Source organism: Lissotriton vulgaris, unplaced genomic scaffold (genome assembly GCF_964263255.1).
Source record: "Lissotriton vulgaris unplaced genomic scaffold, aLisVul1.2 SCAFFOLD_1287, whole genome shotgun sequence".
NCBI lineage: Eukaryota > Metazoa > Chordata > Amphibia > Caudata > Salamandridae > Lissotriton > Lissotriton vulgaris.
In genome coordinates this window covers 396,789-421,823 of record NW_028247626.1, presented here as the reverse complement: position 1 = coordinate 421,823, position 25,035 = coordinate 396,789, and the positions used below count along the sequence as shown (strand labels likewise).

Here is a 25,035-nt window from a genome sequence, read left to right as displayed (position 1 = left end):
TAAAAATTCCTTTTGTGTCAAGGGCCGTTGTCTTTCGTAAAAGCTAAGTAGAACTGTGGCAACATGCTGCGGATGCTTAAAATTAACAATAATGCAGTCCTCCCTAATGTTCTTTCTAGAATTTCCTATCCAGCTGACTCTTCGGGTAGAAATGATATCATTAGAAAAGGCAAGTGTTAAACCACAATTCCTGCTCAACCACGATAGTGATTTATTTTTCAAAGCCTCGTGTGTTTCTAACCTAGAGTCAGTAAGATAAGAGTCCACCTCAGGAACGTTAGTTAATGCAACTGTATATGGGACACACTCAGGGGGAGATTATCTGAAGCTCTTCTCTTAGCCACACTCCTCCCTTCATTGTTCCCCCCAACTATGGTAGTTTGGTTACTAGAAGTCGTTGGGGGAGGTTGGATTTCTGGAACTGGGGGTAGTTGAGTGGATGGTACCGATGGTGATTGAGTGGCTAGTACAGTTTGTACAGTATGTGTAGCCCTATTCCCCCCATTTCCAGAAACACCTGCATCCTTATTAACATTATTGCCAACCTTGGAGCTCTTATGTGTATTAGTCAGGGTTAGGTGAGAATTCAAAAGGCCACCCAGTCTAGATACCTCTTGTGTTACCTGATCTAGTTTTGCCACAAGAGGTTTGATCATAAGTTCAAATTTTGATTCAATAATGCTTGCCAAGAGGTCAATATGGGCGGGGAGCAAGTTAGTCATCTCGGCCTTATTTACGGTCTCAGTTACACTCCCTGATTGAGTCCCAGCCTTTTTAGATTTCCTAGCCCCCCCCGCTTAACTGGTGCCTTTCTACAGGCCCTTACTACTCTGCGTACAGGCGAGGATGCTTGTGAAGGTGTTGGAGAAGGTGTCGGGGAAGATTGTGGTGTAATATCCGGTGATTTATCCCGCTCTTCCTGCCTCTGTTCTAGGAGTGTATCGTTATCTCTAATTAAAACCGAGCCTTCATTACAGCTACGATCCAGGACAGGGGTATCTAATGGGGCATGCAAGCTTGTTTGTGAGGCTGGAGGGCTTACACGGTTTAATGAGAGACTCCTTTATTGATTTTACTAACTACCTTGACCAAGTAATTGTCCATTGTTCTCGTCACAAGCGGTGTTTTAGCCGATCTAAGTTTAGACATTATAATATACCTAGGTTACAGTTCCAAGCACAGTGATTATAGAGACACGGATACAATTGCGGCAAGCAAGGATTACCAAAGGTTGCTACAGCTTCAAATAAATCAGACAGGGACCACTGTTCATAAAGTATTAAGTTTCATGGTTTTGGGGTGTCCAGGATCAAAAAGAACCAAAGTCTGTGGCCCAACCCAGCCTCGGTCTGCCACGGACGGTCCCGCCCTTGTCCCGGGCTTCTCCTGGCGCGCGTCCCGCGGGACGAGGGACCGACGGAGCCTTTATGCGCCTCTTGGCGTTGGTTAGAGGCGTCACTGCAGCTGGTCACGGGGTGGGAGGGACCCGGCGAAGCCAAGCCCGGCCGGGGAGCAGGGGGTGCAAGGCCCGGCCCTCTGTTGTTGGTGATGGTGCTGCGGTTCAGTTCGGCGGAGCAAAGCCCCATTCTCGGTGACAGCTACACACTGGAAAGAGTTCCCCCAGGACTCCGCACCGACGGTGCCTTTATGCGCCTCCTGGCACTGGTCAGAGGCGTCACTGCAGCTGGTCACGCGGTGGGAGGGACCCGGCGGAGCAAAGCCCGGCCCTCTGCTGTTGGTGCTGGTGCTGCGGTTCAGTTCGGCGGAGTAAAGCCCGGCCCTCGGTGACAGCTACACACTGGAAAGACTTCCCCCATGTATCATCTAATTATACCCTGGATTTACAATTTAGCCTAGATGAAGTAAATAGAGCACATTCATAAAGCTCAGGTGGCAAAGCCTCGGGCCGAATGGGATCTCTTATACAAGTCCAACACTACTCTTTCGGGCCCCATCATTACACAAATAATAAATGCTAGTTGTCAGGCCTCTTTTCTATCAACCTGGGTGGAATCTACTGTTGTCCCCCTATATAAACCAGCATCGGCATAGCCAATAGGTCTCGCTTTTGGGACCTTACCAGTATTTAGTTATGCAGCACAATATCCTTGGTGCAACAACCTTAACTGTTGCATGGCTAAACACTTATAAGTTCCCAAAGGTGAGACCTATTGGCATTTTGCGTTTTAGCCATAATTCCTTATGAACTGATGATGGTGCCAATACTCTATAATGGGATTGAAACATCATCAATAAACACTATCATGACTCCTAACATTGATATATAATTTGATATATGAGCATTGGAAATTTCTTCAATATGTGACATGTTTTGCCTGTCTTCATTATAGTCACATGTAAAATGTCTGAGTTCTAAAGATTGTTGGCCTTTTTTCTGTTGCGTTTCCTACTTCAATATTATGCTATATGCATTAATAAAAGCATTTGCTATTCCATTCGGAAAACTGGCATAGGTTTCATTGTATCTCTATGTAATATGGTTTAAGAGGTTTTATAGTAAGGGACCACTGTTCCTTAAAATAAGGATACCCAAGGTCCCTTAAATACCCTGTGGTTCTAGGAAGGCCGCTGAAGAAAGAGAAGTCAGACGGTATGTGCCATTGCAGATGCTCACATCTAGAGGCAAGAGTCTGTGTAAAATGACTGGATTTTTCTAAGTAGCTGCATTGCAGATGTAGCAATGGTGTTAATGTTCAAATGTAAGTGAAGGCAGTTACTGAAGATGACTATTTAGTGCTTTCCCAATCCCCACAGAGAGGTGGACAATTCACTCTCACGTGATCCTTTCCCACTGAGGAGAGCATAAGAAATTTATAATTCTGTAATGTGGGTATCTTATAGAGACTACTAGCCGCAGATTCCTTAACGTAGAATTATCCCCAGGCATGACACTGGATCCGTAAAACTATTTTGCCACAGCATCCCTGCGCGCCGGTGGGACGACATCATGCAACTCGGCCCATGCGTCGTTCGCGTACACGAGGTCACATAAGTCCCACTCCGGCGCGCCTATGTCTGTTTTTTCCTTTTCCGCTTGCAACGCAGATCCGGTCTATGCTCTGGGCCTGTTTAGGCCCCTTTTTCTTTCACGGTTGTGATGATCTGTGTGGAACAGTGTGCGAATGCCTTCGGGCTTTAAGACTTGCACGTCGTGTGGACACCTTATGTCGACGACAGACCCTCACCTCATTTGCATGTGGTGTTTGGGGGTAGATCACGGCTCCACTGATTGTGAGGCGTGCCGACAGTTGAAGCCGAAGTCGCGGCGGGAGCGCCGTATGAAACTGCTCTCGGCACGTCTCTCCAGGTCGGCTTCATCCCCTTGATCCGCTTCTGCAGAAGGTTTTCAAAGCAGTCGTCGTCGTCCTCATCCCTCTCCTATGCTGCATGAGCATCACTCCCCGGTGGGTAAGTGTTGCAGTTTGTCCCTGGGGGCTGGTTTTCAGGCTATTGGGGGGCGTGGGCTCTCTGCGGGGCCATGCGACCCCGCGTTTTGTCCTCCTATCCACCGTTTCCTGGTGAGGGGGTGTCGAAAGCCCAGATGGAGACATATGCGGCAGCTTTGCAGGCAGGACTCGCTGGTTTCTCCTCCTCCTTCCCCTCCTGGGACGTCAGCAGATCCCTTGCACTGCGCGGGCCCTCCGCGATGTCGCCGGTGGCTCCAGTCCCGGCTCCGACTGGTTCGGCTCCAGGCTTGGAGGATGGGGTGTGGCCCTTCGGGTGTCCCTCCTTCGGACCACGGCGCCTCTGCCTCGCCGCAAACTCCTGCTGGAGTCCCTGTGGTGTCGCGGGAGGTCACCAGGGCTCTGGTCGCATCCCGAGCCCCTCTCGGCCCTCTGGACAGGCGGCAGCCTTGTCTACGGCTGAGGTGACTGCGCCGGCAGCTGCTGGCCCGGGCGGCGCCCCAGGGGTCGGAGGACCTCTCTCGTCCCACTATGGGTCGAGGCGGGAAGGGGTCCCCCTCCGGGCCCCTCTCGTCCCTCCACGCAGGCGGCTGCCTCGTCGGAAGTCAAGTCGGAGGCTGAATCGGCCGTGGCGGCACCACATGGGTCGGCGGACCCACTACGCCCCATTCTGGATGGCGGGAGGGCTCCTGGTCACTCCCCGGGTTCCTCTCGCCCCTCCACGCAGGCTGCTGCCTCGTCGAAAGCCCAGATGGAGACATATGCGGCAGCTTTGCAGGCAGGACTCGCTGGTTTCTCCTCCTCCTTCCCCTCCTGGGACGTCAGCAGATCCCTTGCACTGCGCGGGCCCTCCGCGATGTCGCCGGTGGCTCCAGTCCCGGCTCCGACTGGTTCGGCTCCAGGCTTGGAGGATGGGGTGTGGCCCTTCGGGTGTCCCTCCTTCGGACCACGGCGCCTCTGCCTCGCCGCAAACTCCTGCTGGAGTCCCTGTGGTGTCGCGGGAGGTCACCAGGGCTCTGGTCGCATCCCGAGCCCCTCTCGGCCCTCTGGACAGGCGGCGGCCTTGTCTACGGCTGAGGTGACTGCGCCGGCAGCTGCTGGCCCGGGCGGCGCCCCAGGGGTCGGAGGACCTCTCTCGTCCCACTATGGGTCGAGGCGGGAAGGGGTCCCCCTCCGGGCCCCTCTCGTCCCTCCACGCAGGCGGCTGCCTCGTCGGAAGTCAAGTCGGAGGCTGAATCGGCCGTGGCGGCACCACATGGGTCGGCGGACCCACTACGCCCCATTCTGGATGGCGGGAGGGCTCCTTGTCACTCCCCGGGTTCCTCTCGCCCCTCCACGCAGGCTGCTGCCTCGTCGGAGGTAGAGTCAGCGCCACTTCGGCTCTGGCCCAGCTCCGATCCCCGGCGCTGTGTGACGCGGGGAGGCCTGCCCGGCATCTCCTTTGGTGCCAGACGGTGAAATCGTCCTGCCTCAGGCGGTGGACTCTATGGCGTCGAGTCGCGGACTCTTATTCAGACGCCACTTCTTCTCCGGAGGTTGGATGCCTGCTGGTGTCGTCCTCACCAGAGACGGGCCGCTGCGTGGTGGCTTTTTCCCCTGCGTCATCCAAGGGTAGCTCTCCACCTTTCTCGAGACCGCTGCTTTTGCTGGAGGTGCAACAGGTCCCCCACTCCTAGGTTCCTCCATCTACTTTCCAAGTCTGGCCCTTGCCGGCTCGGTTTCGGGGACGGCCGCCTTAGTTTGCAGCCGTCGCCCACGGAGAAGCTGCTTTCTCCACCGCGGGGCCCTACGGAGGCGGGTGCGGCCATGGCTGTGGGTATTTTGAGCATGGGTGATCCAGCTGCCCATTTCCCCGCGGATCATCTTCTGGAGGTTCTCCACCAGGGCTCTGGTGGGAGGGAGCTGCTGCTTCCTTTTGAAGGTTTGCTGCTTTTTTCCCTGATGGGGAATTGGGGGCGTCCCGCCACAGGGGATCCAGTGCCCCAACACCGGCACCTTCCAGTGCCCCAACACCGGCACCTTCCAGTGCCGCGTGACCCGGCGTGTCTTTCCCTCCACCCCTCTGCCTCCAGCCCACTTCTGCGGACTGCCTTTCCCTCCTTACCGCCACTGTTGCCTCCGCCGTCCCGGGATGTCCGCTGGCTGGACTCTTGGGGACGCAACATGTTCGCCTCGACCAGCGCTGCTCTGCGGGCCCTTAATACCTTTTGTCTATTGTCTAGGGCTGCCTCTTGTTTGTGGGACTCGGCCGAGTCTTAGGGATCCGCCGCGCCATAGGAGACTGTTCAGATTGACTTGCGGCACCATGCGTTGGATGGCCAGGAGCTAGCAGCGTTTATTCTTCGCTCCGCTTTCGAACATATCTGAGGTGCTGGGTCGTGCCATGGGTTCTTCGGTGGCCCTTTGCTGCCATGCTTGGTGTGTTCCTGGAGAATGTTAGGAAACGGCTGGTTGATCTTACCTCCGATGGCACTCTGTTATTCCATGCCCCGGCAGACTCGGCCATCCAGAGGTTCTTGGCAGGGCTTTGTCCTCCTCCTCCTCCTCCTCCTCCTCCTCCTCCTCCTCCTCCTTTTTGTTCTTCTTTTTGTCCTTTTTGTCCTTCTTTTCTTTCCTTTTTTTTGTTCTTTTTGTTCTTCTTTTCTTTCCTTCTTTTTGTTCTTTTCTTTCCTTCTTTTCTTCTTTTTGTTCTTCTTTTCTTTCCTTCTTTTTGTTTTTTTGTTCTTTTCTTTCCTTCTTTTTGTTCTTCTTTTCTTTCCTTCTTTTCTTTCCTTTTTGTCCTTTTCGTTCTTCTTTTTGTTCTTTTTTGTTCTTTTCTTTCCTTCTTTTTGTTCTTCTTTTTGTTCTTTTCTTTCCTTCTTTTTGTTCTTTTCTTTCCTTCTTTTTGTCCTTCTTTTCTTTCCTTCTTTTCTTCTTTTTGTTCTTTTCTTTCCTTCTTTTTGTTCTTTTCTTTCCTTATTTTTCTTTTCTTTTCTTTCTTATTTTCTTCTTTTCTTTCTTCTTTTCGTTCTTCTTTCTTCTTCATCTGGTTCTTGCCTGGCCACTCCAGAGTGCCGATGAGCACTTATGCATTAAAAAAATTAGTGCTATGTGCCACTTTGAATTGGTAAAGGGAAGGAAAAAAAACTAAGATGGCGCCTGCGTCATGGATCTTGCGTGCAAATATGTCATTATGCTATTTTATTTTTTATTTTTCCCAATGCTGCGTAGCATTGGCAATGCCAGTAGAGCAACAGGGCGAGACCTAGTGGCTTTATCAAATTACTTGGTCTCTCTGAAAGTGTTTTCCTCTTTCTCTTTTGGACGCAGGCATTATTTTGTACTGGCATTTGCCTCTATCAGAATCTGCAGCAGTTATCTATTAAGCCAGAACTTTAAAGCCAGACCATTCTTTAGGAGGCAACATTTCCATAAAACCAAGTATTTTTGGTTTCACAGTGGATTTTTTAATGTTTTTTAAAGTTTTACATCAGAAATGGGCTTCATGTGATTACAGCTAATGTCGATAATATTTTTCCACGTGTAGTTGCAATATCTTGCCCTGAAGTCATAGCACACATCTTTAAGCATTTTTAATGATGCTGTGGTGCGTTTGAAGATAATTTCATGGTACCCAGGGCCAAGTTGTGGACAGTCCTTTATAAACTTGAAATTCCGCCAGACCTATTGAATATGATTATCCACCTACATACTGGGAATTTTGCCCAGGTCAGATTTGGGAAATCAGGGTAATTGACATCACGCTTTCCGGTGGACAGGGGGATAAGGCAGGGCTGTGTTCTTGCTCCCACTCTGTTTTGCCTTTATGTCAATGCCCTGGTTTCCAAATTAGCCAGGTCGAGCACAGTGATGCTCCGAAACTAGATCGAAGGAGGGTGCCCGCATTGTTTGCGGACGACACCTTGTTGCTATCTAAGTCCCCAATGGGGATTCAGTTAATTTTAGATAGCTTTGCCCTATTTTGCATAAACAGGGGCCTGGAAATAAACGCAAGTAAGACAAAGTTTATGGTGTTTAACCCAGTAAAATCATCTCGCCCCAACCCTACGCAAAATGGCACTCAGTTAGAAAAGGTGTCACTTTTTGACTAACTTGGGGTTACTCTCTCGGAGTCTTTTTCCTGGGGACCCCAAATGGAAAAGGCGGTTTTAAGGTTGGCTCAGTTGTCTGGTGGTGTCATGAGAGTTGCTAAGTCCCCAAGTACTGTGGTCCCTGGTCCTGCTACTGAGATATATAAAGTGCAGGTGAGAAGTGCTGCACTATATGGGGCAGGGCTCTGGGGGCACTGTTCAACGAAGGGCTTGATCTTAGCTGAGAACAAGTATATGAGATCTCTGATGAGTCTTCCGCTAAGCACCCCCTTGTTCCTCTGCGTCTTGACCTGGGCATAAGACCTATTTCTAAAGAAGCGGGACTGCGCCCTTGACTTTTTGGCGCAGAATCTGGTTGACCCCTGAGCTAGCCTCATACAGGTCTGAGCTTTCCTCGATCCTGGAGCTAACTGGGATAGTGAAATTTCCTTGGCTTGTATATATTAAAGATCTCTGTGCCAAAATTGGTAATTCTGACCTCCGGTTTAGCCCAGAGGCTTACTGCACGCAGATTTCCCATCTTAATCAGGTGAAATCCTATAGATTGTACAGGCTTAGGGTTTTGTAGGAAAATAGCACTTTTGCCCAACTTACAATAGATTTTTTAAGCTTTAAAAATCAATACATGTTTGAAGCCTATATGGATGAAATCCAACCCGCACTGGCGAGGAAGCTTTATATCCAATTCAGGCTGGGCACTCTTCCTTTATTTGATTTTACAAAGAACTGGGCAAACCCCACTGTAAATATATGCCCAGCTTCTAATGGTCCCCCCGAGACAGTGATACATGTATTATTTTTCTGTCCTGGGTATAGATCATTTAGAAAATACTGGCTCATCCCACTTTCTATATATATGGGGTGCTCTCAATGCACTGCTTCTTATCGAATTTTAAGATCTGATACAAAAACTATTGTGGTCTTTGCTGTTCTCGCTTTCTTCTTTCAATGTGGAAAAGTCGTCAAAAGTAGCTCAAACAATACTGTAATTGTGCAATTAGTTTTTATATATCTTTGTTAATGTAATGAGCTGCTTTCAGTTGTAGTCTGTAAATAATTATTTTTTAATCTTTCATGGATTGTTACTTTAATGTATTTTTATCCTTGTGATGTGTTCTTATGTGACTTTTATGGTCTTTTAAGGCCAAAATAAAGTTTATAAATGGAATGGAATATAATTTCTTCTTGACAGTTTGTGAAGTGACAGAATGGCTGCCACACTGTTGGCTGTTTGGGCAGAGGGTCTTGGTGGGTTTTATGTAACCTTTCCCCAGTCACCAGTGGCTTCAGCTGCCCGCTGGCTTTGCCAACTTGGGCGAAAAATCAGGCGAGGCTCATGTTTTTAGGTCTCGCCTGGTGTTAGCAGCGCGCATGCGCTGCCCTCGCCCTTTTTGGCATCAATACGGATTCAGAAGGAACTTGAAGCCCCACCCCTGTTTCCCATTGGATCGTGTCATCGTTTATGGTAAACAATGGCCCGTGATTGGAAATCTGGCTTCTTGATTCCCTCCTTGTCCACTTATAGAACAGCCTATGTGGACAGGCCGACGCTATCTTTGTTCCAGTGCTCCTGGCTGCCGGACACCCTTCACAAAAACCCAGTATTACACACGGTCTTAACATGCACATTATTTCTACGAGCTCTCCATGCACGCTCTCGCACAACTTGCATGTGCCCTTGGAGTGCAAGTTCCCCCAGCGATCCCCGACTGCCATAATTTCTCACCGCATTACATGGTACAAAATGGACAAGTGGATTTTGTTGCAGAAAAAGTAGATTTATGAAGCAACCTGCCCCATGGACAAGTAGATATTTTATTAAATTCCACACCCAGAGTCAAGTTACCAAAAAAAGGGGTAAGTCAAAGTTTGGATAACCGATGATTATTAAGCTGTTTAGCAATGTGGTGAAAACAGGTGCCCATAGGCTATGGAATCTTAATAGAATCGCCAAATATCAACAACAGGGAACAGGTTGTGCAGATGTACCTGTAATGCAAGAGGAAGGGAGAAGGTCTCTTTGTGCAAAGAAGATTATACTTCGTTTACAAGATTGTGTTCACCAATTTATTTCTGTTACTCTGTGTTCTCCGATGCATTTCCAATATTTGTGATTTCTTTTATATTCCATGAATATTCTCTCCTCTTGTGTTGTTATTAAGGTGGGGTGATGTGGTGTTCTCATGCATGTATCTGTTAGGTAACCCTGTTGCTAGGGAATGATGCAGGCATCTAGAATCTAGGTGCTGCCAGGGAGAATGTTAGGGATTGAAGCATGGCAGTAGGTTGAAGCCACTCAGTGGGTGAGGTCTCGGTTATGGACTGTACAATAAACCTTCAAATCATCTACCTGAAGTGTTGCCGTTTGATTTAAGTAAAGGACATCACCTCATAGTTCCTCCCACCGACAATTGCATCCACCAAGAAGACCCACATGTGCAGACTGGTAGGATTCTCATTATACTAGATTATCACTATGCTGTAGGTTGAGGGCCTTTTACCTGTAGCGTTCTTGGCTGGAGCCCCTGCTCTCCACAGGAGAGACACTAGCTGAGTGTGCAGAGTTCCTGTACGCTGATGGTCTGCTCGGAGATGCATAGGACATGGGGGACTTCGTTCTCGACTCATGTGATCGTGAGTGCTTTTTCTTCTTTTTTTCTTGTGGACTTCTACAAAAAATAAACAAGATTATAAGACGTGGCGGAAAAGCCCTTTAAGGTAAACGTTGTGGCAAATAAAGAAAGTATGTGACAAGGTGTAAGACAAGAAAACACAGTACTGTGTGTACTTGTCCAGTAACTATAGACTCTCCGAACATTCGAATCAGAGCTGTAGCACTACAAGTTCCTACTGAAAGACAACCACATTTCAGATAGGTCGAGATACAAAGAAAGCACAGTTTGAAACATTACAGAACTTTAATAGGTCAAAGTAAATATGTCCTATTTAATAAAGCTTTTAGCCAAACAAACTATACATACTGTCATCAGTTTTGTCACTGATATGTCATGAGTGATGCAAAATGTGAGGTCATAAGCAGTGCATTGTGGGAGCCTAAGGCAAGCCTGTCTGTGCCCGTCCGCGCCAGTCCCCCTGCCCAATTTGGCACAGGGAAACCATGCTATATAGAATATTCTAGTGAAACGCTTCACAGCCTCAATACCAATAAATGTACTGGTTGTTTATGTTTCCACCTGGTAACTATTCTCCTCATGGCCAGGCGATATGTCCTGGCTGTCGAAGGAAAATACTACTCACCAGTATGCATCTGTTCGTGGCATGTAGGGCTGCAGAACTACACACTATTGCTTAGATCACCATCTGGTGATGGGCCCGGATGATTACACTTTGTTGTTGTCTTGGAAGAATATTTGTCTTTTGGATGATTCCTCCTGTAGATCGTAGTGCGCATGGGCATCAACTCCATCTTCAGATTGTTTTCGCCATTGGGCAAATGATGGAGTTGTAGGAGTACAGATAAGGATGTCCATGTGTTGTGTATCTAATTAAGATATTACTGGAACAGATATAGGTGGGTGGGCGTGTGTGGTTCTGCAGCCCTACATGCCAAGAACAGATGCATATTGGGAAGTAGAATTTTCCGATCGAGGCATATGGGCTGCAGGCCACACACTATTGCATCGATTGCACAGCAGTTTTCTCCCTTAGCAGCGACCACCCGTATCTATTGCAGTAGTTTGAAATAATGTTTTGAGTACAGCCTGGCCCACACTAGCTTGTTGTTTTGCCTGTACATCTTGTAAACGTGTGCGGTGTAGACCATGTACCTGCTTTACAGATATCATCTAATGGTATATTTCCTAGGAATGCCATAGATGCCCCTAATTTACAGGTAGAATGAGCCCTTGGGGGAATGGATAGAGTGCATTTTGCTTTTTGTTAACAGATTTGAATGCACTTAACAATCCACTTTGCAATGCCTGATTTTGAAATAGGATTACCTTAGTGTGGAGGAGAAAAGGACACAAACAGTTGTTTTGTGAAACAGTTTTGTCCTATCAATGTAGTAGAGGAGCGCTCTTTTTACATCTGTGTATAGAGCTCTTTCTGCAACTGTTTGTGGTTGGGAAAAGAATACTGGCAACTCAATAGATTGGTTGAGGTGGAACTGTGAAAGGACTTGGCAGGAATTTTGGATTTGTTTTAAGTACCACTTTGTTGTGATGGAGTTGTATAAATGGTTCTAATGCTTGGATCTAAATTACTCTTCTGAGTGAGGTAATAGCAACTAAAAAAAAGCAACTTTCCATGTGAAGGAACTGTAACTCACACTTATGTAATGGTTCAAATGGAGGGCCAATAAGTCTAGTGAGAACAATATTTAAATTCCATACCGGAAAAGGTGGTATTTTGGGAGGAACTATTCTTGAGTCCTTCCATAAACGCTTTGATGGCAGGTACTCTAAACAATGACAAATGTCTGTTTTGAAGATAGGATGCCAAAGCAGTAAGATGTAACCTGATTGAGGAGTACGCTAAATTACATCTTTGTAGATGGAACAGGTAGCATATGTTTTGCATGGAAACATCTAATGGGTTAATGTTGTTATTTGTACAACACACAACAAACCTTTTCCACTTCGCTGCATAGCATGCTCTAGTGGTGGGGCGTCTCGCTTCTTTTATGACATTCATGCAATCAGGCGGAAGATTGATGTATCCAAATTCTAAGACCTCAGGAGCCAAATCGCTAGATTGAGCTGCATTGGGTCTGGATGCATGATCTCTCCATGGTTCTGTGTCAGTAGATGTGGAGAGAGTTTTAATTTTTGATTTGGTACAACTGAGAGCTCTAGTAGTGTGGTGTACCATGGTTGTCTTGCCCACGTTGATGCTATGAGAATCAATGTGAGGGAATGTTGCTGTAGCTTGTGTACCACTAATGGAATTAGTGGGAGAGGTGGAAAAGCGTACCAAATTTGTTTGACCAACTCATCCATACCGCATTGGCTGTGGACAATGGGTGTGGGTATCTGGCGGCGAAGCTTGGGCATTTGGAGTTGCGGTGTGTGGCGAACAGATCTATCTCTGGTTGGCCCCACTTGGGAAAGAATAGTTGAAGAACTTGCGGATGAAGTTCCCACTCGTGTATCTGTTGTCTTTGACAACTTAACAGATCTGCAACTTGATTGTGAACTCCTGGTAGATGATCTGCTAACAAAGATTTTTTGACGAATGGCCCACCTTCTTATGCTCTGCGCCAGCAGGGAGAGCTGTAAAGAGTGTGTTCCTCCTTGTTTTTGGATGTAATCATGGCCGGGTTATTGTCTGTACGGACTAGTACAGCCTTACTTGATAGGTAATGTTGAAAAGATTTTAGAGCTAGAAAAATCGCTAACAACTCTAGATGATTTATGTGGAGTAACTTTTGTTGCGGTGTCCATGTACCCTGTACATGGACACTGCACTTCTTCCAGCTGGTCAACAGGGTCGACGCTTGTACTCACGACCTGTTGACCAGCTGGAAGAAGATTGTCTTCAGATTGATCCTCGGCTCCGGAAGCTGAATCCTCTGCTTCGGAAACTATGTCGTCCTGCTGCTGTTCTTAGGACTCTACCTCGATCGGAGCCTCGTCTACGATGAGGTCTGGTGTCGATGAAGATGACTGTATCATGACTCTTCGAGCTCGATGGTCTTCTTGGACCGGAACGAAGCACAGGCCTCACAGTCTCGACTCTCGTGCGCAGGAGACAAGCACAGATTGCAAATCTCATGAAGATCAGTGTGAGGGAATTAGTGTCCACACTAAGGGGACTTCTTGAAGGGTGTTCTTTCCATGAGCCAAAGGCCCAATGGCACAGTTGGGGCCGACGGCCCTGATGAACGCTGGAATCGAGAAGCGCAAGCCTTTCTTCGACGCGGGTAACCGGAATTACTGTAGAAGACGATACCGATGGTACAATGAAGGACTAGAAGTTGAAAAGAGATCGGTAACGGGACCGAACGATAAACACATCCGAGCTCGATGGCAGAAAAAACTATCTGAAGATAGAGTGGATGCCCATGCGCACTACGATCTACAAGAGGAGTCATTCCACAGACAAAGACTCTTCCAAGACAACAACAAAGTGTAATCATCCGGGCCCACCACCAGAACGTGATCTATGCAATAGTGTGTGGCCTGCAGCCCACATGCCTCGAACCGGATCTACCTGAACGAGTACTACAACCAGTCAAATCCTTAATTAAAATCAACAGGGGCACAACAAGCAGTGTGCACAACTAAGTTTGGAAATGTGTCCTCATTAACGCTCGATCCTTAGTCAAAACACAGTACTGAGTGGGTCTCCTTAGTTGAGGATAAGGATATAAGTATTGCTTTTATTACTGAATCCTGGATGGACGATGCTTCAGGTCCAGACCTGGTTAAATCCACACCTCCCAACTATCTTTGCTTTACATTAAATATGCCAAACAGGAAAGGAGGTGGCCTAGTGGTTATTTACCTTAACTCAATAAGGGCATCCTTTAATTCTCTTGCCTATACTGAGTGTGAAGCTCAAGATTTCTGCTTTTATCTTTCACATCACTTCACCTTCAAAGGCACCCTCATATACAGGCGGCCAGGCCCTAGAAACAAGTTCTTAATACAGGCTGGTAGCGTGTTGGAAAATGGGCGAAGCGCCAACTCACACATGATACTGGGAGACTTTAACTTCCACTTGGAGCTACCTTCAGATCCAGATACTTCTAACTTGCTGGACTTCATGACAAATGCTGATCTTAATCAACGGGTGATTGGCGCCACGCACCAGGCTGGACATACGTTGGATGGCATTTTTTACAATAACACACAGATGCGTTTTACGGGATCCCTCCAAATAGTCTGGTCAGATTACAGGCGGTTTTATTTAAGCTTACCGCCCCTGACCCACAGACGCAGAAACCAGAAAAAAACATCTGGTGAGCAGGGCCTGGAATAAGGTTGAAGCCAAGGAATTTCAGGAGCTGCTAAACGAGACTTCTCCCTCTTTCCCTACACGTTATAGTTAATTGCGATAACTTTAACTTGTGTATTTCAGTGGTTTTATTAGTTTCAAAGGGTATGATATGTGACATTTTCACCTAACTATAACATAATTTGAACCTTCGGTTCTTTGAGTGAATTTGTGAGGTTTTTTTTTTAAGTAAAGTTAGATATTACTATTTCTAACTATAACATCACTTTAACCTGCATGTTCTAGTTAGAAAAGAGAATACAAAAAAAACCTTACAAATCCACTGAAGAAACCAAAGGTTACAGAGACGTAGTTAGGTTCACATTTCACTTTTACTAAATCAGTCAAATTCAGCAGTTTTAGTTACCGGAGCGAACTATAACAATTAAATTTGTAGAACGCAACTGTTACCCAGAGGTGTCCTGGCACTATATGACGTCCTATAGAGGCCCGAAAACCGAGATTGTGAACGAAACTTAGGCAGAGAAGAGCCATGTTTTTAAAGCCTACCTGAAAGCTAATAAATTAGTCATGCATCTAAGATATAACGGAAGGTCATTCCAGGACTTAGCTGCGCGGACCACAAAACTTTTGCCACCCCTGCTGGATTTTCGTACACTGGGTACCGATACCAACTTTGCCTCTGCTGATCGTAATGATCTTTTTGGTATATACCAATGAAATTGTTGCTTAAGATACTCTGGACCAGTTCCTTGAAGTGCCTTATAGGAATTTAAAAACATTTATAGAGCGCTCGTATACTAAAGCAGTTTCTTGGCGCTGGGAGCTACAGTGGTAAAAACAAACAAACGGGGGACGCGGCTAACCAGTAAATGCTTGCTGGAACAAGAGGGTTTTTAAGGCCCTACGATATTCCATATAGGATGGTAGGAGTCTAATTGAAGGGGGAAGGGCGTTCCAAAAAGTGGGGGCCAGAACTGTGAATTTCTGACCACCGGCTCTTTTCTTTTTAAAACGGGGTACTACTAGCAGGCCCAAAGAAGAGGAACGAAGGGCTCTCGGCGGGCAATAGTTTGTAACGGCAGAGTTGATAAATGCCGGAGCTGTGCCCGCTCGGGCTTGAAATGTAAGGCATCCTAATTTGAACAGAGCCCGTTGCTTGATAGGGAGCCAGTGAAGGTTTTTTAAAAGGGGGGTGGAATGGTGTGACTTAGCCAGGCCATAAACCAGGCGGGCTGCCTGGTTCTGGACCAGCTGTAGACGGTGAAGGGCGTATGCGGGGGCACCATTGAAGACGATGTTCCCATAATCAATTTTTGACAGTACCATGGCCATGACGATCAGTTTAAGTGCTGACACAGAAAAAAAACGGGAAATTTTCCTAATAGTCCGTAGGGAAAAGAAACAAGAGGAAACAACTGAACTAATATGTGAATGTAAGGTGAGTTGGTGATTAAGAGTAATGCCCAGCGTTTTAACTGAAGGGGAAGGAATGGGAGGGGTGCCTAAGGATGGGGGCCAAAAAAGAGGTGACCATGGATTTGCGACCCCGCCCGTCAGAACCAGCTCCGTTTTGTCCGGATTTAATTTGAGATGGTTAGTATTCATCCAATCACGGATGAATAGCATCACGGACTGGAAGCTGGTTTGACCTGGCGAGGTCGGGGATAAATCAAAGATGAGTTGGAGGTCGTCGGCGTAATTGTACACCGCGACCTCCATGTGCTGTAAAGCAAAAATAAGGGGAAAAATATATAAATTAAAAAGTAGAGGGGACAGCGAAGAGCCCTGAGGGACCCCGCACGTGATTTCACGAGAAGGGGCAGCAAATTCTGCCAGATGGACAGACTGGGAGCGACCAGACAGGAAGGACTCCAGCCAAACCAACGGAGGGCCCTCGATGCCCGCCAACCTGACACGGCGTAAGAGGATGGAGTGATCCACCGTGTCAAAGGCGGCGGACAGGTCTAATAAAACGAGGGCCTGAGGTACGCTGGAGTCCAATCCCTCCCTGAGTCGGTCCAGAACTGAAATGACCACCTTCTCTGTGGAGTGGCGGGGACGAAAACCCGCTTGGCAGGGAGCAAGATAATTACTATCCTCGATAAAGGAGCTAAGGACCTGCGTGAGATCATAGGCCATACAGAGGGCTTTAAACTGAACGTGTTTTCTTATAGGCAACCAGTGAAGCCTACAGTAATCTCAAGCAACTATAACTAAAACCCTAAAGTAACTATTGCGTGTGACCTAGTCATGCTATGCTTTTTCCCTCTCATAGTAAATCACTCATGACATACATTGACTTCTTTTAAAACATCTTTGATCACATCTGAGATGCCATTAATACTGTTCATGGCGGGGGCTCGAGTTATAGTTACTCTAGAGTACACGTTATATTTAATTGCGATAACTTTAACTTGTGTATTTCAGTGGTTTTATTAGTTTCAAATGGTATGATATGTGACATTTTCACCTAACTATAACATAATTTGAACCTTCGGTTCTTTGAGTGAATTTGTGAGTTTTTTTTTTAAGTAAAGTTAGATATTACTATTTCTAACTATAACATCACTTTAACCTGCATGTTATAGTTAGAAAAGAGAATACAAAAAAAACCTTACAAATCCACTGAAGAAACCAAAGGTTACAGAGACGTACCTCCCGTACGGACTTGGATGAGGCCACTATCATATTTTAATTGGCTAGACACAGTTGGTAATAAGCTTGCGCCCAAAAAACTGCTCCGCCATAACAGGGCATGGCCATCCTCCCCTTGGAACTCCCAAGAACTTAGAGACCAAAAACAACTGGTCTGCAAACACATGGAAAGAAACTGGAGAAATGAATATAGTGACAGAGAAAAGAACAAATATAAACTTATAAACTTAGCTTTGTTCACTATAAACAGCTGATCCAAAAAGCAAAACAAGAGTTCTTTGCTAAAAAAATCAATCTGGCAAAAAACTCAACCAAAGAACTGTTTAGTCAGGAATTGTGCAACACAATTGCCCTATTCTTCCTCGACAAAATTGCATCAATGTTCTCCTGGTTTACGAATGCGACAACCATATCGACTTCTGACCCGATGGATGTTTGCAAGTCGGAAAAATGTACTAAGGCACAGTTTGATAAATTTGCACCAGTAACCACACACCTCCGAGACGTCATCAACTGCTCCCTCAACTCCGCCACCTTCCCAGAAAGCTGGAAACACGCTGAACTCTTCTGAAAAAACCCACAGCTGACCCCACCGAACTCAAAAACTACTGACTTATCTCGCTCCTACCATTCCCGGCCAAAGTCATCGAGAAAGCAGTCAACAACCAGCTCGCCGCCTTCCTCGAAACCAACAAATCCCTTGACCCCTCACAGTCCGGCTTCCGAGCCAAACACAGCACGGAGACCGCCTTCATCGCCGCAACAGACGACATTCGAACTCTACTGGACAATGGAGACACAGTCGCCCTCATCCTCCTCGACCTCTCCGCAGCCTTCGACACAGTTTGCCATAACACCCTTCTACAGCGCCTCAGAAACATCGGAATCCAAGGAAAAGCACTGGAATGGATCACCTCATTCCTCACCGGAAGAACCCAGAGAGTCCGCCTCCCACCATTCAAGTCAGAGGCCACTGAAGTCATCTGCGGCGTACCACAAGGATCCTCACTCAGCCCCACCCTCTTCAACGTGTACATGAGCCCCCTCGCAGCCATCGCACACCAACACAACCTCAACATCATCTCCTACGCTGATGACACCCAACTGATCCTCTCACTCACCAAAGACCCTAATACCGCCAAAACCAACCTACATGAAGGAATGAAAGAAGTAGCCGAATGGATGAAGCATAGCCGTCTAAAACTTAACTCAGACAAAACAGAAGTCCTTATCTTAGGAACCTCCCCCTCCGCCTGGGATGACTCCTAGTGGCCAGAGGCTCTTGGAAAAGCACCCATCCCGACGGATCACGCACGGAACCTGGGCGTCATCCTAGACTCCTCACTCTCGATGTCCAGACAGGTCAGCGCCGTCTCATCATCTTGCTTCAACATTCTTCGCATGCTCAAAAAAACATTTCGCTGGATCCCCACCGAAACCAGAATAACGGTCACCCATGCACTGGTTACAAGCCGCCTGGACTATGGAAACACCCTATACGCCGGTACCACCGCAAAACTCCAGAAAAAACTCCAACGCATCCAGAACGCATCAGCCAGACTCATACTAGACATCCCGCGTAAAGACCACATCTCCAGTCACCTGAAAAAACTCCACTGGCTCCCCGTCAATAAGAGGATTAATTACCGCCTCCTAACCCATGCACACAAAGCACTTTACGAACTCGGACCCGATTGCCTCAACACACGACTTTCCTTCTACACCCCCCCCGCCAGCTACGATCCTCCAACCTAGCCCTTGCTACCGTACCTCGCATCAATAAAACCACCATGGGAGGTAGATCCTTCTCCTACCTGGCTGCTAAAGCCTGGAACTCACTCCCCACTCACCTTCGTCTCACTCAGAACCACCTAGCATTCAGAAAGCAACTTAAAACTTGGATATTTGACAAGTAATTCCCCACCCTTCCTCAAGCGCCTTGAGACCCTCTGAGTATGTAGCGCGCTATATAAATTTGACTTGACTTGACTTGACCTGACAGAAACTCTAAATCACCTTATTATTGTTAAATTAGGGTTGACTGTGGAGGCAAAGCTGTAATGATTATGTTGGATTTCGTGGCAGCCTTTGATACGGTCCGTCATGTTTTACTGATGGATTGACTGCGGGAGATTGGAATCCAGGGTACCGCTTGGAAATTACTTGAATCCTTTTTCTCGAATAGAATTCAAATAGTCGCACTTTGTGAATATTCTGCCAATCCTACCTCTCTGCCGTGTGGAGTCCCTTAGGGTTTGTCATTGATCCTGACGGTGGAGTCCCTTAGGGTTTCTCATTGATCCTGATGCGTTTTACTATTTACGTATCATCGCTTGCTCCCCTGATTGAATCTTTTGGATTCAGTCTGACTTCCTACGCAGACGACACGCAAATTGTAGTCTCGCTGACGCCTGGATCGATGATTGGAAACGCATCATGTTTCCACAACTGCATGACAGCAGTGGGAAGTTGGATGGCTCAAAATTGCCTTAAGCTTAACTCCGGATAAACGGCAGTGGTGTTGTTTGGCAATGACCCCAGTTCCTGGATCTCTGACTGGTGGCCGGACACTCTGGGTCCTCTTCCCACTAACAAGAAGGCAAAAAAAAATCTGGGAGTATGGATAGATAATAAACTCAGTTTTAAAGATCAGGTGAATGCGGTGGCCTCATCTACCTCATGCATTCTTAGATCTTATAAAAGAATAATGCCATTTCTGCATAAGTACAGCTTACAAACAGTCATCACTGCCCTTGCCATGTCTAGGCTGGATTACTGTAATAGTCTCCACATAAGCATGCAGGAAGGGCTTATGAACAAACCAACTTTTACAGAATGCAGCAGCTAGACTGCTTATTGGTATACCACAATATGCTTCTATTTCGGCCGAGATCAGAAGGCTTCACTGGTTGCCTATAAGAAAACACGTTCAGTTTAAAGCCCTCTGTATGGCCTATAAGGCACTTCAAGGAACTGGTCCAGAGTATCTTAAGCAACAATTTCATTGGTATATACCAAAAAGATCATTACGATCAGCAGAGGCAAAGTTGGTATCGGTACCCAGTGTACGAAAATCCAGCAGGGGTGGCAAAAGTTTTGTGGTCCGCGCAGCTAAGTCCTGGAATGACCTTCCGTTATATCTTAGATGCATGACTAATTTATTAGCTTTCAGGTAGGCTTTAAAAACATGGCTCTTCTCTGCCTAAGTTTCGTTCACAATCTCGGTTTTCGGGCCTCTATAGGACGTCATATAGTGCCAGGACACCTCTGGGTAACAGTTGCGTTTTACAAATTTAATTGTTATAGTTCGCTCCGGTAACTAAAACTGCTGAATTTGACTGATTTAGTAAAAGTGAAATGTGAACCTAACTACGTCTCTGTAACCTTTGGTTTCTTCAGTGGATTTGTAAGGTTTTTTTTGTATTCTCTTTTCTAACTATAACATGCAGGTTAAAGTGATGTTCTAGTTAGAAATAGTAATATCTAACTTTACTTAAAAAAAAAACCTCACAAATTCACTCAAAGAACCGAAGGTTCAAATTATGTTATAGTTAGGTGAAAATGTCACATATCATACCATTTGAAACTAATAAAACCACTGAAATACACAAGTTAAAGTTATCGCAATTAAATATAACGTGTACTCTAGAGTAACTATAACTCGAGCCCCCGCCATGAACAGTATTAATGGCATCTCAGATGTGATCAAAGATGTTTTAAAAGAAGTCAATGTATGTCATGAGTGATTTACTATGAGAGGGAAAAAGCATAGCATGACTAGGTCACACGCAATAGTTACTTTAGGGTTTTAGTTATAGTTGCTTGAGATTACTGTATTCCTACAATTCCTAGTGAAAACGTCACTTTAACCGTAGTTTTTTTTTAGTTAATTTCTAGGCTTTTTTTGCATGAAGTAAGATGTCCATTGTAATGGAAGGCAGAAGGGGCTGGACGCAGGGTCTAGCCTGGCATTGTTCATTGTGCCTCCCCATTCAAGCTTGCTGCCCCTGCCCGCCCTTCCTGTCCTTTGTCCAAGTTCATTCCTCTGCCCCGTCATTCCAGCCCTGTGTGGCCGTTGTTCTGCCACTGCCCTTCTCGTCTGCTCTGTACAATTAGCTTTCTGTCCCTACCCACCTCCTCCCTGCCATCTGTTGCCCGAGTCCATGACCCTGCCCTCTTCTCTGTCCTGCCCTGCAAGGTTTGATGTGCTGCCACAATCTACCAGTTGGGTTGAGAACCCTGCCTTCTGTTGCTCAAGTCCAGGCCCCTATTACTGCCCTGCTGCTTAGCCTCCGAGCGTAGCTTGCTACCCCAATCCACCTTCCCCCTACTCCACGATGTCTGTGTGCATGCCCTTGCTCCCTCCCTTTTGCCAACCATTTTTCATGGACCTGCCATTGCCCCTCATTTCTACTCTGAGTGTTCTGTTGAGCTGCCACTGCCCCTCCCGCCTGCCCTGCATGGTTAGATGGCTGCTGCCTGTCCCTGCCGACCGACCCTGCCATCTATTGTGCATGGTCCATGGCCTAGCCCTATCCTTCTGTCCTCCATAATCCATTGTGCTGCCACTCCCTTCTTACCTCTATGCTCTATTGTGCTGCAACTGCTCCTCCTGCCTGCCCTGCATGGTCTGTTGTGAAGCCCCTATCCTTGCTCTATTTGTCTGCGTTTGCCTCTTCCCCTACCATCTGCCGCCCATGGTCCTTTATACATGCTGCTGCCCGCTCCCTCTTGCCGACCAGGGCAGTTGCTCTGCCACTAACCCTCCCGCCTGCCATGCAAGGTGTTTTGTGCTGCTACCACCTCTTCAACCTGCCAGCTTGCTGCCCCTGACCCCCTCCCACCTTCCCTCTGTTGTCCGTGTGCATGCCATTATAGACTCCCTGTATCGCTCCATGGTGTGCTGCGCTTCCAGTGCCACTCCTGCCTGCTCTGCAAGCTCAGATTGCTGATCCTGCCCTGCCTTGTTGCCCCTTACTTGCAGTTTTCCATTATTGGGCACCTATCCCCTACCACCTTCTGTGGTGGTCTGTTGGCATGGCCCAGTCCCCTTCCTTCATGGTCTGTTATGCTGCAACTGCCCCTCCTATCTGTCGGGGAGGGTCAGCTTGCTGCCCTCTGCCCTTTTATCCGTACACATTGCCCTGCCCCCTCCCTATTGCTTTCCATAGTCAGCTGTGCTGCACAACCCTCCCACTTTACCTGTGTGGTGTACTGTGCTGCTGCATTCCCCAGGGTCTTCTCTTTCAGTTTGGTGCCCCTGCCCACCTCCCTCCTGCCCTCTATTGTCTGAATCCATGTCCCTACTCCATTCCTCCTGCCCAATGTGGTCCAATGTACCATACATGCCAACATTTTGAACTTGGTAAAATGGATAATTTGAAAAAAAAAATCTGGGAAATTGATTTTCCCCTTTGACTTGCATTGAAAAAAAAGGAGATTTTAGACACAGCTTCTGCCAAAACTGCTGAACAGAATAACACAAAATTTGGCAGAAATCTTTACACTAAAGTGTTTTTTAATGTAACTCCGTTTAGTAAGTTTAGAGAAATAAATGTTAAACATTTTTTGATAGCTAGAGACACGGGCAGGCAGATCAAAATGCAAAATCTGATTAGCTACATCAAATCATCAAAGATGTTTGATATGTCATTTTAGGACTCGGAGACTCCGTTCTCGGTCCTGAAAAATAAAGAAAAGTAAAAAATTAGACGTGGGTTAACTATACCACAGTAAAAAAAAAAGGGGATGGGAAGGCCACATTTTTTTTTAATTTAGGGTGGGGGGGGGGGGGGGGGGGGGAAGAAGGGAGGGGTAATCCTCTATCCACATAATGGCATTGGACCCCAGTCACCCCGCCTCACCCCCTCCGGGGCCTAACCCAGTCTAAGTTTATTTGGGCAGTGTGCCATAAGGCTAACTTTCATGAGACACTTCATCTCCACACACTGGCAGGGTACACAGCAAAATGTTCACCCACTGTGCAGGAGCAAACAAACAATGCAGGCTCCAACCATTCCCCAGAATGAGTGCTGGCTGGGGAGCCGGCAGGGGCTATCGGCCCTTATCATGGCTCCCAACATTAGCCAGTAGTTCTGGTTACTGTCAGACTGGTGTCTTGAGTGGTGTCCCTATGCTCACATTTGCTGGGTTCCACCATTGTATTTCTCTTTGTAACTGTTGTGACAATCACCCGATTCTCCCTGCGCCCCGTGTCTTGTGACTATCTGTTGCAAATCCATTCTTGAATGGGATGCATATGCAGTCTTGCATGAGGTATGCGTGAGATGCATGAAACCATCATGCTCATGAGTTTCATGACAATCCTCACTGTCAGAGACAGACCCCTCTGGTAGAGGCGACTTTGTTCCCCTATCGCCTGCGCTCTCATGTGGACTTGGTACACTTGTGCGGTCTCTGAGTTTAGGGTTGCTCCCAGGAACACTTTCACTTGTTACAGTTGTGGTGAGGACTTCTTGATGTTTATTGTAAATCAGAGACGTTGTAGTTGTGCAATCACTGTTTGCATGTCCTTGTAGTATCTTTCCTAGGATTGCACTTTTACTCACCAGTCATCTAGGTACGGACAGATGTGAATGCTTGGTCTTCTTATGTAGGCTGCTACCGCAGCCAGAAACGTTATGAATACCCTTGGTGCAAATTTTATCCCAAAGTACATTGAACTGGTTGTGTACCTCGTTGAGGAAGAATTGAAGATACCTTTTGTGCCTTTAGTTCATGGGTATGTGTAGGTAGGCATCCTTGAAGTCTAAGGTGGCTATTATAATCACCATTCCATGAGAATGGTATTAGTCCTTGCAGAGTTGCCACCTTGAAGTGTTGAGTTCGTATGAACTTGTTTAGAAATCCGAGATCTTGGACTGGTCTTAGTATTAAATCCTGATTTGGAACCGTGACGTATGGAGAACAGAATCCATGACCTGCTTCTCGTGGGGGAACATTTTCTATGACTCATTTGGAAGAGCTCTTTGTGATCCTTCCTGAGTTGCGTGAATTCCTGGTCAGAAAATTATGATTTTTTGTCGGCAAGTGTGGGGGAGTCTTGACTTCAATGCAGTATCCATGTTTTATTATGCTTATGTAGCACCTTCCAGAAGATTACCACTAAAGGTCCAAAAAAGTGATTCAAGAGGCAACAAATATTGCCAATACCTGCCTTAAATCAGCACTGGATGCCGTAGACACTGCCATCAGGCAGATATTCATTGGGACAACACTCGGGAGAAACGCATGGCTCAGAGTCTCAGTATTCAAGACCAAGGTACAGTCATTATTCATTTACATGCCTCTCACAGGTAACACACTGTTTGGACAGGCAGTAGACAACACACTACAGCAGTTAAAGCGGGATAACAACACTGCAAAGGCCATGTAAGCATTTCCAGTTCAGAGGAACCTTCAAAAGAGGAGGGACCGCAAACAGAAGGCCCAAAAGCAGGGCTGCATTACAACGGGCCAGCAACAGCAGCCCCAAAGCCACACAAGTCTACCGAAGTAACAAACGCCACACCCAGGCAACACCCAGTGAGACAATCCTTTTGAGGGAGAACAAGAGGAAGAGGTCCGCTTCACAGAGGTGGAGGCTCAGCAGGCAAGTGACTCAATCATCCCCACCACCAAAAAACACCCATGGGAGACAGAATAGAGGAGTTTGTCAAGGAGCAGAGGACAATCACATCAGACTATTGGATCCTAAACATAAATAAGTAATTGGGTGGCGAATGTCTCAAGGGATAACCATCTACCCCTTCCTTGGGAGACTAGGCGTTGAGGTCTTGCCATGTATCCTTGAACTAGCTTTGGTTCTCATACATCACTGCTTCTTCGACCTCGTAGAACTCCTCTTGTTGCTTCTCATGTGGCTCTGCCATTGCCAGGGCCTCCAAGATTAACCTGTTGTCTTCTACCTAAGTGGTTGA

At 46.9% G+C, this 25,035-nt stretch overlaps 1 protein-coding gene across 2 annotated transcripts in view; it reads right to left on the bottom strand.

Annotated features, from left to right (window-relative positions):
- Positions 1–25,035, bottom strand: part of LOC147665098 (splicing factor, suppressor of white-apricot homolog) — a 530,497-nt gene that overhangs the window by 116,156 nt on the left and 389,306 nt on the right. For both annotated transcript variants that reach the window (XM_086949761.1, XM_086949762.1), the window contains exon 12: positions 10,018–10,185. In XM_086949761.1, coding sequence (XP_086805887.1) covers positions 10,018–10,185 — 168 coding nt within the window. The remainder of the gene's footprint in view (positions 1–10,017; positions 10,186–25,035) is intronic.